Genomic DNA, 15189 nt, shown 5'->3' on the forward strand with positions numbered 1-15189 from the left:
TAGAAAGGAATAATTTATATAAATATAGTCAAAACGTTGTCAGAATTAGTTGCTTGAAGTTGTTGGGAAGTTGACAGGGTAGTAATAATGGAAGTATTTTTGTATCTTCTCAAAAAATGCCTGGATTAATTTAAGGTGTCAGTTAGGTGCAATTCTGCTGTTAGTAGAATTGCATAAAAGAATTTGTTTAATGGAAAAGCTTGACACAAAGTGAGGACAAAACCATAGTATTCATACAAAAACTTAGTATTCAAAGCAAGCATAAAATCTCTACGTATATGTCTCAGCTACTTCAACATAATTAAAATCAGAAACATGTAAGCATATATTGAATATTTCACAGCAAACTCTTTCTTTCGAACTTTCTTAAAATGAAGGGAAGATTCGTCTGTTATTACTGAAAAAAATGAATAAATCTGAAGGTGAAATAGTTAAGTTTAGTAACTTTATATCGAGCCTATATAACAAAGCAGAGAGCACATGAAGAACTAAAAGAACGAGAAATTGAAACTTATGGAGTGTGAGTAAAAATAATTAGAAGTAAAGAGAGCATAAAGAAAGCTGTGCTCTAAAGATTTCTACAATCGAAAAGGTTTTCTATATTGTCTGTGGTGATTAGTATATGCTGCTGCAGAATTTGTACTGTACATATCATAGCTTCATCAGTTGCAGCATCTCATGAAAATGCTTTTCTGTGCAATACCTGTTAGTTAGTATAGGTAGTTAGAAAAAACCTGAAAGAAAATGCAGCAGGTGCACTAAATATTAGACATTTCTGGATTTTTTTTGATTAATGATTCAATTTAACATGACCTTTAAAATCATCTTTGCTTCTGAGTATAAAAATAGTACTTGTACAAGATTTGTGAGAAGTGTAGCAATGGATTCAGCATACTACCATTCAGTGCTCCTGGAGGGGAAAAAAAAAAACAGGTGATGCTATAACTAAAGATCAGAAATGTTTTTTAACGAGGAATAGTTTTTTAAAGTCTTATTTTTTTTCTGAATGTTCCCTAGTTCATGAGTGGGTTTTTGCTAGCCATAAATTTGCTTAATATTTTTGGAAGAAATTCTTAAGACTCTTCCAGATATCTCTTTTCCACTCTTAGACTTTAATTTGCTTTTTTGATTTCCAGATATATAGGTACAATCCTTGCTAAAACAGCTTAGCCTCAGGACCAGAGAGTGGTCTTTGGTGCTGTTTTATTTATTAGCACAGGTGAAGCCTTTGGTTTCGCTTTCAGTAACTATCTGGAGCATATCACTCATGACAAAAGGCCAGGAGTACTTGGGAGCCTTAAAGAAGGATAATGGGAGATTTCTCTGCTATCTACCAAGCCAGACTCTCCTCTTAATGGAAGGACAAGAAACAACCAACATATTGGGCCAGTATGAGGATTGGCCTTGCTTAAAGGTGGAATTTTTGGCCTCGAGTCTCCTGGAACCTACATGAGTCTGTCGTTCTGTGGATTAACATGCATACATCCTGAATGCATATGGACAGATGTTCACCTGAAAATAAACTTCTAAAAGAAATTAAGTAAGTAAAAGCCCAATGATACCTTTCTTAGGAAAAGTTTGAATCTTTAGAAAATTATATTAATTTCTTGAGTCTCACACAAGCTTTTTGACAAGGGTTGGAATATTAACAACAGCAGTACTGTGGAAATTTCCTAAAAAGAAAGGATTAATTGATTTAAAAACACGACTAAAGGCAAAGTAAGTAAGACTATGGGGGAGCTAGATTTTCTTTCATTCAATTTCTAATTCCATTTCTGGCTTTAGGAATAAAATTTATAGCCTGTTATAATTAAGATACTCAGAAAAGTTATTCCAGGAGTTGCAAATAGGACACTAAGCTACTTACTATACACTGCTTGAAGGACCTCCTCCAAGAATAACTTCAGATTAATATTTTTTGTAGGGCAGGTAGAAATTTTAGTTAAATGACATTTATTAAAAACAAAAATATTGTTGAAAACAGAAAAACTTCATCTGCTTTTTAAAGGCTATAATTTAGAGCATAAAAATTGATTTACTCCCTTACTACCGGCATATATGTTTTCTTCCTACTATGTGAGTTCACAGGAAGAAGGAAAAATGTTTGGATATTTTTCTCTAAAGAAAATGAAAAGTAAATGTGCATGTATATGAATGCAAGGGGGACAAAGCAAGAGAGAATGAATGCAAACACATAAATGCTTTCTTCAAATGGAAGTTAATAGGTGAGTGTCACAATTTGAGCAGGTTATTGATATGAAAAAAAATACAGTAGAGACAGTGAACTTAAAGCAGACCTGAGAAGACACAGTACTAAGCTACTCAGGAAATGAAGACTGTCATATTCTCATCATCCTTTAGACTTCGAAAAAAGTAGAAATAAAAAAGACAAAGTATTAAATCCTGAGAGGCCAAAGGAAAGGTTTTTAATACATTTTTTTCTAAGACAGCATTAAATCAGTATGATGAAACAAATAGATGGGAGGATCAACTAATAGATAAGACAAGTGTTTTCAGTAAAACATTGCCAGGCACATGAAGGACAGGAACGTGACTGGAAGTAGGGAGTCAAAATGGGGAAATCATGTTTGATCACCTGTTCATGTCCCAGGCGTGATAGCTGCAGTGCATTAAGCCTGTTGTATTACAGCAGTACTTAAGAACAACAAACAAACCCCTGAAGGAGATGAAACAGTTCATTTTGCCTTTACTTCCCTCATATGCAAATCATTGTCAAACTACCTGACTCCCCTTTTGTTTATTCTTCATCCTTGCCTAACCATATCAAGCTCTGAAATCCCCTCCCAACCACTCAGATACATCTCCCACCTTAACCAGACTTTGCTGTTCCCTGAAATGAAAAGTCACGAGCAAAATCCTTATGAATAACATATTTTATTCATCAAGTCATAGAAAACTAGAAAGTGAGTTAAAGAGAAAATAGAGAGAAAAAGAAGGAGATCAAGAAGGTGTGATGGATAACATTCAGAAAACAAACAAAAGCTGATTATCATAACCCAGAAAAAGGATAGCTGAGTCTGGAAGGGAGAGGGAGGAAAGTTGAAGTAACCTCCTATTTATTAATTTAATTTTTTCAGCAATGTCAAGATGATCAGCATAAAACTGGCTATTTTGAAGAATCCTCAGCCTCTCTCAGAGATTCAGGAGCTCTAGGAATTTCTTCATCTAACCTTTCCAGACCAAAGGGTTCTTGAGCAACTTTTTCCAGTGCTTGTCGGTGCATTCCTCCACCTTGTCTTCCTTGTGACTCTATCAACAAAACCATCAGGACTGACAGTTGACCCCCTTACCACAGCTGACCATTTATCACTTTTCCTGACTATTTTTCTACTTCCAAAGAGCTCTGAACAGAGCCTCATCCTTCTGCCCTCTCACAACCAAACCTGACAACCCGTCTCTGCACAGCTTCTCATGTCAACCCCCTTTTACAACCAAGATGTCTTCAATGTCTTCAGTGAAAGAAGCATATCAGACAGAATAAGTTAATCCCTCTAATTGTCTTTTCTTTAATATTGAAAGCCACTTTGTATGAGCAGGGATCCAGAGTCTTATCTCAAGTCCACCTGGAAAGAAGCAACTCTTCACATTAGTGGAAGAGCTCTATATCAGGTTGCCATACTGCTGCTGTGCTGTGGCCTATGAATAATTTAGCCAGATCTGTTCTCTGTGCCTTGGTGTGATCACACATGGATTACTGCTGTAGAAGTGCATCTACATGGAATATACCCTGAAGTCCATAACCCCTGTAACCCCTGTAAGGATAAGTGCTGTGTCCTGTGAAACCTTGAGATGAATAATAGAAGATTCTATGTCCCCCTCTTCTGATTTAAATTTACTTGTTTCCCTTCCAAAACCTACCTTTTTCCTAACTTATGACCTAGATCAACAGACAGTGTCAGACAGAATGCCAGATGGAGAACACATTCTTCTTCACTAGCCTGCTAAATCACATCTAGATCAAGCCTTTACCTTCAGCCTAGATTCCTGTAGTTTAATTCTATGTGGATATTATGGGCATGGATAGTGACATGTAAGTGGAAAGTACATTTAAAGGACTTCAATAGAACTGTGCTAAGTTACAGATTGTCTCCACACTGTCCCAACAGCTCTACTCAGATACCACATCCATGGAGGTAGAACTTAGTATATCTCTCTTCAACACCATCTTAGTGTATCCCATGTGGCCACATTTGAGGTTTGGGTTTGTCTAGAGCTGTTTTAGAATAAGCAGCTTCTCACCTAACCTATATCTAAACTTGAGTGCATGATCTTCTGCTAGGTCAAAAACTTCAGTCTGCTGGACACATTCTGCCCATGCATATTACACACTGACAGGAAAAGGCTCCTCATCTAAGGTACATCATCTATTAAATTTTTGTTACAGTTGCCAAATAAGACGGTTATTAGCATTTATAGAAGCATAACAAAAACCTAATTTTGATGAGCATTTTTGGTGAGCAATTCTGCTCTTAGAGCCTCTCAAATTTTTAAGACTGTATTTATACTAGAAAATATAACAGTGTCAGAGAATGTTCCTCAGCATGGGAGTATGTTCTTTTAACACTTCATTTCTGTGTAATCTTTTCCTTTAAGGAATTTTCCTTGTGTCTTTTCACAGCATGGGCAAACTCAAACTTTTGGTCCACCAAAAGTTAAAGAGTTCTATAGTTTCTGACATTCATATCCTAAATTCAAAATTTATATCCTCAAAACTCTTTATTTTGAGTGTATTTTGATACTCAGCCCAACCATTGTTTCTTCCTGTGTAGACCACCAATCATACAGTTTTATTCTTCATGCTAATTTACCTACATCATGGTTAAAAGGATTCTTCCTCCTTACATATTTTGTCTACAAGGCACAATCCAAAAGAAATTCTTCAAAATTTTTACTATGTCAAATACAGCATTGCAGGGAGAAAGAGGTACTGATAATTTCCCAGGACTTGATTTTAACAGCTGAGTGCTTATAGCAATCTTAGTTATGATTAACAACTCTACGTTTCTCCTCAAGCTAAAGAAGTTTTGACCTCTGACCCTAAATGCCCAATTTGACCACTTTAACCAGTACACTCTTGGGTGTGAATGGGAAAAGGAACATTAACTCTCCATTGTGTTTTGGGTCTTGCCAGCAAAAAAATCCCCAACTGATATGACTAATCTGCCCAGATTTGAGCAATTTCTGTCAATAATCCCAGTGAAAAGAAGTATATTCCTCAGGCCAAAGCTGAGATGCTTAAGCATTCCTCTTGCCTTAATATTTCCTACTGTTTAGTTTAGCTGGCTCTATTCAGCTTGCTGAGCTCTGTGGAAATAACATGCAAAATCTTACAGCTCTCATTTTTTCATGGACTGTAGGTACACAACTTGTTGCTGAAGTTTTTGTCAAGGAACAAACATTCCTGGAAGTTAAACACATGAAAAACTGAGCCCAAAATCCCCAGTGGATTAGGCTCCAACCTCATTCACACTTCTATATACTTACTACATATATCCGTAATTTGGTATAATTTCATATATAAAAAATTGTGTAATGCCTTAGGAGGATATTCTAATTTCTCATATCATACATATATAACCAAGTTCTGGTAACTAATCACTAGGCATATGTATAGACATATGTTAACCATTTTTTTTTTTTTTTTTTTAGTGAGGTTCAGACTATAATCTTGTGCTCTTTGGAAACCATTATGTTTGAAACTATCATCAATAAGGTTTTGAAACTACAATACTGCTTTACTCTAAAAAAATATAAAGGTCTTTGGATTGAATCCCTCAAGCATTTAAGGTGTCCCCGCATATGGCAGGGACTAGATGATCTCTAAGGGCCCTTCCAACCCAGGCACTTCTATTATTTTATGATTGCTTTCTTGTTTTCTTTTTGTGTATTACAGATGCATGTTTACAAGCAATTGATTTGACTTATTTAAAGGCAAAATCCTGCAGAAGATGTTCTTTCACCTTTCGACCCCAGCTCCCTCAAGCATTGAGCCATATGATGTCAAGGTACTGTGGTCTGGAGTTAGTAATCATGCTGGAACAGGCAGCAGCGTATTTAATGCAGTTTATTGGATTTTAAAATTAAATGCAGCTTTAAAAAAAGCATTTTCCATTTTGAGTAAATCATACCAATTGTTATGCTTTGATACTGTTTATGAACTCACTGCTGCTACAAAGATAGTAGATGCCAGCTGGAAAACGAGTATGTTCATTCTTTGCAGATTCTATGGAGAGTGGCTCTTACATAACTGTATCCTCAACACCCAGAAAATATCTCTTTTCTAGAAATGATTTCTGTAGAATCTGAAATTAGATATACTATGCTGTGTTTTCCAATAGATCATTAGGGGAAATAGTTTTTAAACGCTGTCACTGCAATTTGGCAATAGTGAAAAGAACAATAGTTCATTTGTTTAGCATATTTATACACTTGTTTGTGAAAGAGGTAAAAATCATGACTCCCTGTCAGATAGAGCCTCAATATCTGCTCTGATACCTGTGTCAGTGATTACAGTTTACAGTTTAGTGTCAGGATAGTCAGATTATTGTGTGAGATGGGAACTTTTAACACCTGTTTATGAGATACCATACTACCAGAAGGATGGATAGTGAGGATGAGAAAGGCAGCAAGGATATGCACATATCTTAGTTTTTTCTAAAAGTGAACCACACTCATATACTATCACTAATTCCCAAAGGAATAATGGGTAGAATATTTTTGAAGACTGATTCTTTGTTAACTTATCAGCAAGTAAATAAATTCATTTTTTTAATATCAATACACACTAAAATATTTTTAAATGACTAGAAATTCATATATTGATTCTGAAAACAGTAATATATATGGCTTCATGTATAAAAGCATTTTTAAAAGCCTTTTTATTTAATTCAAAGTACGTACATTTGAAGAACTATCTCTCAGATGGTAAAGTTGGAAATACCTCTGGCTCCATGTGATCCATCAGTTCCGTGGGTAGGATGCAGGCTTGTGGAAGAATAAACCAGTTATTTTTTATAAATAACCAAAAAGCTTAAGTCACATTTAAAAATCTGAATCTGTAGCATAACAGGAGGTAAATCTCACCTCACTAGAGAGCACCTGAATTTTTTTCCCAAGTTACAAAATGCTTGGGAACGTAAGACGACAAGACTAAGATTCTGTTGAAACATTACATAATGAAAAGCCAGTATCTGAGATTTGAAAGCATAAAAGGAAATAGAAGGAACAAAGTTGATAAGAAGAGGTCACACAATTGATGAAAATCTAAAATTAAATATTTAATTAGAACTCTGATTTTGTTTTCAAGGTAGGTGGCATTGCACAGGCTATATTACAGTCTTTTATGTTTCTTTTTTTTTTTTTTTCCCAAAGAGAATACTGTTTCTTTTTAACAGGCCACTTTAATATTAATACAAGTGTAATAGGATCAGAACTGAAAATCAGCTAAAGATGGTAAATTTTTACATTATTGGGAAAATTACAATTTCTTTTTTGTATTGTAAAAACATTTATTTTTAACAATTTACCTACATTAATCAAAAAAGTACATCATATTTAATAATTTTACAAATTCTTCATAAAAAATATATCTCTGTACAAAAAGTTCTTTTGCACCTACTTCATGTCACAGCAGCATGTAGTGAAATGGCAGAATGGAATAGTGGGAATGAAAATTAGATTGACTTGGTCATTATGCGGGCGTTTTCCCCAATCTCCCCACCCCCACCCTCCTTATTTTTTTATTTTTTTTTAATAACAACTTTTTTTGTTTACAAAATATTTTACACAAGAAAAAAAATTATTGCAGCTAGCCTGGAGAAAGGCAAGATGTGTGATACAAGCAGCAGTTTTTAACAGCTTTGAAGCACATAACCTGTTTTTAAAAAAAATATAGCATGTATTATTAGCCTGTCATAATGATCTGGTCAACGCTGGGGGAAAAGTCTTCTGCATTTATAAGAAAAAAAAAAAGATTTCCTGGCTGCCATTACCCAGCCACTGCACATCACCTTAAGAGCCTCGCTCTGAAGAAGCACCATATCTACGTGCATGCATACACAGCCCTCTGTGTAATAACTTCAGGAGAAGGAGATCAAACCTGAACAGAAGACTCAAACATGTGGAGAAGGAGAGGAATTTGAATGGTGTGGGTAGAACTGATTAAACTGCAATACTTTGATTTTGCTTGGTTTCCAGTGTGAAGCTGCTGCTTTATCAACACTCCAAGCAAACTTCTTAGGATAATTTGTTAGTGTGTTCCTTTTCAGTGTCCCTGATCAAAGAGCACTGACTCAAGATAAGCAATCGTTACATTACCTCTCAAAATGAACTACTGAATAATGGATTCATGGAATCTGGGTGCTCTAGTACAAACGACCAAACCATTTAACTATTCTCTTTTATCCTCCAGCATATTCCTTGGTGGTCATAGTGAGACAGGGCACTGAAGCATACACTGTAATGACAGGACTAGAACTCATCAATAAAAGCTGTGTATTTTGTTTTCAAAAATCCTTTTTTTTTTTTTTTCTGTTGTTGCCACTACAGAAAGACTTTTAATGCAGTAATGTCAATTTTTAGCACCTGTCCAGAAACTTTACTCAGACAATATCCTCCTTCCTGGCCCACTGTTCCTACAGTAGCTCTTTATTTGCCAAGCAACTTCCTCTATGCGGGGGAGGATCAGGACAACTTTTATCTGATGACTGTTCTTAGAAAATGTGAAGGGCTCTGAGATGGGACAGCTAAATGAAACTTACTGCACAATAACTTCAGAAAAAAAAAAAAAAACAAAAAAGAAAGCAAAAACTACAAACAAAATGAACAATGAACTGACTGGAAAGGGCTATTTATTAAATTTTCTTCAGAGTTTCTTGCTCATATGAAGAACATAACAGCTGCAGGCCCTACAATTATTATGTATTATATTGCTGGTATTTTTCATCTAACAGATGTAGTTGTTAAGCTGACCAAGGGTTACCTTTGAAATTTTTGTTGCATTCTGCAACATTAGCTGAAAAACCTGTTACTGGGCTTATATTACTTTTTTGTTTTGTGTATAACAGCCAGACCTACACACATATGGAGTTCAGAAAAAACTTTTCAACAGACTTAGATAGCAATAGGACAATAGGACATTTTGAAATTCAGAAAAGTAAAACAAAAAAACAGCATCAAAAAACCAGCCCTGAATAAGAAGAAAAGCGAAACATCTTTCCTGGTTTTTGAACTCAATGTGTATGACCAAAACCAGATTTTGCATTATTATTTACTATGATTTCCTAATTTTAAAACTCAATTTAATTAATATGCCCAATGGCATTTTTGTTTGTTTATTTTAATTCAATAAAACCTCTATTTCTATGCAAACACTAATGATTACTCAACCTTTATATGTATAAATATCTCTGTCAAACTGTGCAAGTACAAAAGCAGTAAGCAGTGTGTTTAAAAAATTTAAAATAAACAGAAAGCAAAGATAGTTGAATATTTCTTTTTGTTCAAAGTAGAAACTGAATGACCACTTTTTATGGACAATTTGCCCTGGTTTTTCTGTGCTACTGTAATGTGTTTTAGTTCTGTGTAACATCAGAAAATGATGTCATATTAAAGGAAAAATGGAAAAAAATGCAAAGGGGAAGACTGTATTATGAGCACAGGCTCACAGGCTTTATGAGCTATCTAAAATAAATTACTATTCACATTTGTACATGGCAAGCAGCAATAGCTGCTAACCCCCCTGCTGTTAAATAGTATGATACTGACAGTGGTGATTGATGACCAATTTCAGAAGAAAACAATAGTGGCAATGAAAATTTCTTAGAAATGGGCTCTTGTTCTGGCTGAAAGTCTCCAGTGACTTGTAACCATGTTTACAATGAAATTTAGTCAAAAATTGACAAAAGAAACATTATCCTCTATAGCACAAGATTTTAACTGGTGCTGAAGATGGGGGTCAATTTAATACTCCAAGTAAATTTATTGTGGAATGTTTTGCTTGGCAAAGAGTGAGTGAATGTCTATATACAATGGACAGCGTACAGAAACCCTGTATGTTTTTACCAGTATCTTACTCAGTCAGCTATTACATCCTAGTGCAAAAAAAATTTGTGCATTAATATTTTGCGATATTAATGGCTGATTGGGGAATTGGCAAAACTGCCATATGAATAAAATATATTGTAATAAAATTTTCCTAATTTTAGCAAGATTTCAATGGTAAAGCATTTGCAAGTGTATGCAACCTCAAGGAAGGCTGTCTCCTCCTTCAAGAGAGCTTTATTTCTTCAGAATATTCCCGGGGATAATCTGTGGTGCTATCATTTGTCACAGTACTCAAAGGATTTATCCAAGTGCCCAGAAGAACACATTGAAAGGCATTCAGCCGCATACAAATATAAGAGTCTGAGGCATTAAATATGACAAATTGGCATGACTTGGCAGTCTTCCTTAAAGTGTGCCTTGGTTTGAAGCAGATGCAGCCAGGCATTTTGATCCAACTTTAAGATGAAAAAATATTCTTTGTCTGATCCCCCGAAGACTGACACGTTTTTACCAGAAAATTTAGCTGCATGTAGGCTGACAGAAGATGTTAAAGATTACAGCAGCAAAGCCAAGAGAAGGGAAACTGGTATATGGCACCAAAGGAATTACTGCTTGTCCATCAGAGGTATGGCTATGAATCAGTCATATTGGGCACTGAAGGCTATACCACTGTACAAACTGTGTTCAGAGTCGTATCAAACCTCACAGCCTTTGCCTCTGTGGGTTTTAAGTTTGTGTCATACATGGGATTTTCAAATGAAGCTTGTCCATTACTGTTTTCATGTCCAGCATATCCATTGTACTGTACTTTTGGTCTTGTTCTGGGGAAAAAAAAAGACAGGAAATTATCATTAGCAAAAATAGACATTCTAATATTTCCACTCTTGTCTACATATAACATCAAGTGTCCGGAATATCTTGCCCTGCAAGTGGTAGTACCCTCCAGATAAGTGTCTGCAATTCCAGTTATTCCAGGTAGATCTCCCACGGCATGACTTTCTACCTCCATACCAACAATAAACACTGCTAAATACCTTGTCCATACACCTGTAATCATATTGATCAAATTCTGGCTGATATTCACATAAATGTTGACAATTCAGCATCAAATGATACTGAAACTAACCAATCTTTAATTTCTGATAGTGTTTTCTCACCATGAAAGATTTATCAAAATTTCAAGAACGTTCACATTTTTATGCAAATCTCTGTGAGAACAATTAAGCCAATAATTAAACAAAAATAAACCAGAATTGTGCAGATTTTCTGATATATCTAGCAAAGTTATATCCTAAGATATTATATTTTAATATATCAAACTTAAATCTCTTAGTATCTAGAAGTATCTAAAGAAATATAATAAGTTCAGTATATTGTTTTATAAATATAATTGTAATAAGGCAAGAAAGGAGATAAAGAGTGCAAAATATAAGTGCTTGTTGCTTAATAAAGCGATTTAGAATCTCATTATTTAACTTGAGAAAAGGATTCTTGAAAGTAAAATTCTTCTTATAAAGTTATTCTGTTTTGGATAGCAGATAGGGAAAGCTATCACTGAAAGATATCACTAATGGAAATTGACAACGAGGAAATAATTCTGTTACTAATAAATATATTTTTATGCCTATTTTAATTTTATAACTACTAAACAATCTTAGAAGCTAACTAGGAGCTTTCCTAAGCAAAAGTAATTAAATATATTTTAATTTTGCTCAGAAAGATTGGGATACAGTTTTCATTCCTGAAGTAATCCCTGTCAGCCAGATAAAAGGTACAACTGTGTAAAAAAGATTTAACAACCCTGGTTCTAATTAGATGATGTTTGTGTGAGATAGGCACAGCAGAAACATCCATAAAATTGTACTCTAAGACCTTCAAATTCTCTGTTACAAAGAACCTCTAGGGACACAACTACCATCACATCATTTTGAAAGTTTCATGTTGTTATTCTGATCATTAATGTAATTTCAAGAAAGACCCTTCAAAATGTATAGATCCTGTTCTCTTTCTATTGGAATACCCTATCTTTTGAAAAGAATAAAGTTTGACCTAAAATTAATTCATTTCACTAATCAACTTGTTAATTTTTTATGGCAATATGACACTGATATCCCCTCTAAAACCTGCAGTTCAGTGTAAGTAATGAAAGGGAAAAATATTCTTTGAAATATAAAGTTCCTAGAAACATCTCCTATCTGAAAAATAATGCCTTTAGAACTGGAATGCTGAACAGCCATACCATTAACCGAGGGATTATAGCTCCTTGTCTAAAGAATGAGTTTTATGTCTCTTAAATACATACTGCTGATGTAGGGCATTAAAAATTTCCCAGGATAAATTACAAAATGTACCCCTATGTCACAAAATAATGTTTTATGAGTTTGCCTTCTCTTTATAAGCAATATTTCCTTTTCATTCTATTTCTTCTCCAGATCCAAATGCCTTGGCATTCATGATGCTCTTAAAGCTCCCCCCACCATTGCAGAACAGGAGCACTCTGAAAACGTAGACCTGTAGGCACCAGAAAAGCATCTTACAATATCAAGTTTGAAGACATAGTTGACAGCTCTTCCTGAGCAGTTTTTGTCAACAAAAGGCTATACTGCATTTTAGGACATGGATCATTTTAACTGCAGTTCCCAAGTTCAAGCCCCACTGCAATTTGTTTTTCCCAAACCATCTCATGCTGAGGTGGGCAGACAGTCTACTGCATCGTAAGGCACTGGTTTGAAATCACTCAGATTGACTGTGTGATTTCTTGTAATCACAAAATACGCTTGGTGTCGTGATTATAGAACAAAACTTTAAAAAGCCTGTTCCTGTTATATACTATTTTGCAAATAGTTCTCAGAATGAGCAAATTTTCAGAAGACACAGAGATATCAGCCTTCAAACCAGATTTCAGACAATGTTGGATTTATTCTATTGTCTAGTGTAATACAAAAGATTCATATGACCTGAAGTGGTGCCAGTTCTTACAGTAATCACTAGCTGACTCAGCACATACTATAAATAGTCACATTATGGGCTGTTCCCTCATGGGATTTATGGATTTTTCAGCTTGTATAATTAATACTAATAAGTTTTTTTAAAGAAGCAGCATACATTCAATTTAATAAAGCATTCAAATGAAAAAATAGAACATGTGACCTCAGATTTCAATCTGATTCAGCCTAACAAACCAAGAAGGTTGAAAGGTCTTCGTTCCTTAACAGAGCAACTCATTTTTCAAAGTGTACACCATTAAGAGCTGCCCTGCACTGAACTCCTTCATGGGAATACCTAGAAATATTTGTCTTTCTAGAGCAAAGATGTTCTTAAAAGTTTTTAGCACTGTGTTCTCTAGTTACCTATCAAAATCAAAGCAAAAAGCTTATTAAATTATTGAATAAATAAAATTTACAGTACCTGTGTTTGTAGAGGTAAAATGCAAACCCTGATAATATTAGAGCAAAGAATGGTACCAGGATGGCAGCTGCAACTGAACTGCTGTTTGTACCATAATAGTGATTTGAAAGGTCTGTGTCTGCACTTAAAGGACCTAAAATGAAACAAAAGAAATAAAATTTCCACATTATCTATAAGGAGAAGTAAAATTCCCATGTTATCTAGCTAATGATGTTCTTTTCAGAGTTAAAGAAAGATGGTGTCCTGATCAAATAATTCTATTTAAAAACTTGAAATAAATAGCATGCAGAATCATAGTATAAATATTGTTAATACCGCTTCATGATATATCAATAACTATCAAAATTATTTGAAAATAGTATTCAGCAAGTAAAATAATTATAATTGTTGACATAATAATCTGATGATGACTCAATTTAATAAAGTTAAGCCATATAACTTCTAAAAAAATTGATTCTGCAAAAGTACTGTATGCCAGCAGTCTTAATATTCATATTGGAAACAACAAGCAATGCACGACCACAACAAACAAGAACAAGGAAGGAAAAAACTGAGGTGACTGCAATCAAACAGTGGTTCTGCTCGGCTCAGTAGCCCTCCCAAGTCTGCACCTGTGTCCACGTCCCTCCAGCAGCTGTGGATAGAACAGTGCAGAGAATGCAAACACAGTGGCCTGTGGCACGGCCTCGCTGGGCTCCTGTTGTGGACAGGCAGATAACCAGGACTGTAAAGCATTTTGCAGAACACATTTTTTTCATCAGTATAAAGAGATACATGGCTAAGTTGCTTAAAAAGTCGACCACCTTGTTGCTTAAATAGTGGACCACCTTGGTAATTCAATTTGTGAAGGATGAAAGACAATTTAATGATGAAAAATACAGAAAATTTTATAGAAAAAATGTTTTTTGAGATCCAACTCCATTTTGCCAGTTTGAACTCACAGCTCTTCAGAAAGCAATATAGGTCCCATTCAAGAAAGAAAGACCAGGACACAGGGAATGTACCGAGAGGATCGGGCTTGGACAAGTATTGGTGCTTGATATTCTGGGGTATTATTGCTATTGGAAGTGGAGAAGAACAGGAGACTCTGCTGTTTATCACTCTGAAATGCTCCAAACCACCAGTACAGGGTGATTCAAACAACTCCCTCATTGACAGCAGCAGCATCAACCAGTCTTTTTTAGGACTCCAGTGCAAACCAGTTATACAGCAGAGACATGGCCACTATGCTAATTTCATCAGTCTACTAAAATATCTAAATAAGTTCAAAAATAGAAAACAAAAAAGCAGAGAGAAAAGTAATAATTCTCCTATGATTCCAGGAAATGTTCAAGGTCAGATTGGATGGGGCACTGGCGACCTGATCTAGTGAATAGTACCCCTGCCCACAGCAGGTGGTTTAGAACTTAACATCTCTTCCAACCCAAATCATTATACCATTCTCTGATTTCTTGCAGTTCAAGCTCAATGGAAAAGGCAAATGAGATAAGGGTGGGGGTTTTTTGTTGGTTTTTTTTGTTTGTTTGTTTGGTTGGTTGGTTGGGTTTTTTTTCCGTGAGATATCTTTAAACCATAAATGTTTCAAGTGTCAATATTAAAATAACTTTGGCACATTTAATTTAAAAAATGTACTAATATTTAGGAAGTAACTAAGTGGCCTTTAAAATGAAGCCAACCTCCCTAGGAATTTCAGTATTGCTACATTTGACCACTTAA

General features: G+C 35.0%; 1 protein-coding gene across 2 annotated transcripts in view; it reads right to left on the reverse strand.

Annotated features, from left to right (window-relative positions):
- Positions 1–7273: 7273 nt before the first annotated feature.
- The window catches only part of CSMD1 (CUB and Sushi multiple domains 1), a 1065169-nt gene continuing 1057253 nt past the window's right edge, over positions 7274–15189 (reverse strand). For both annotated transcript variants that reach the window (XM_038133051.1, XM_038133050.1), the window contains 2 exons: positions 13474–13606; positions 7274–10886 (listed from right to left, as the gene is read on the reverse strand). In XM_038133051.1, the coding sequence (XP_037988979.1) occupies positions 10727–10886; positions 13474–13606 (293 nt within the window). In that variant the 3' untranslated portion in view covers positions 7274–10726. The remainder of the gene's footprint in view (positions 10887–13473; positions 13607–15189) is intronic.

Source organism: Motacilla alba, chromosome 3 (genome assembly GCF_015832195.1).
Source record: "Motacilla alba alba isolate MOTALB_02 chromosome 3, Motacilla_alba_V1.0_pri, whole genome shotgun sequence".
In the NCBI taxonomy this organism is placed as follows: domain Eukaryota; kingdom Metazoa; phylum Chordata; class Aves; order Passeriformes; family Motacillidae; genus Motacilla; species Motacilla alba.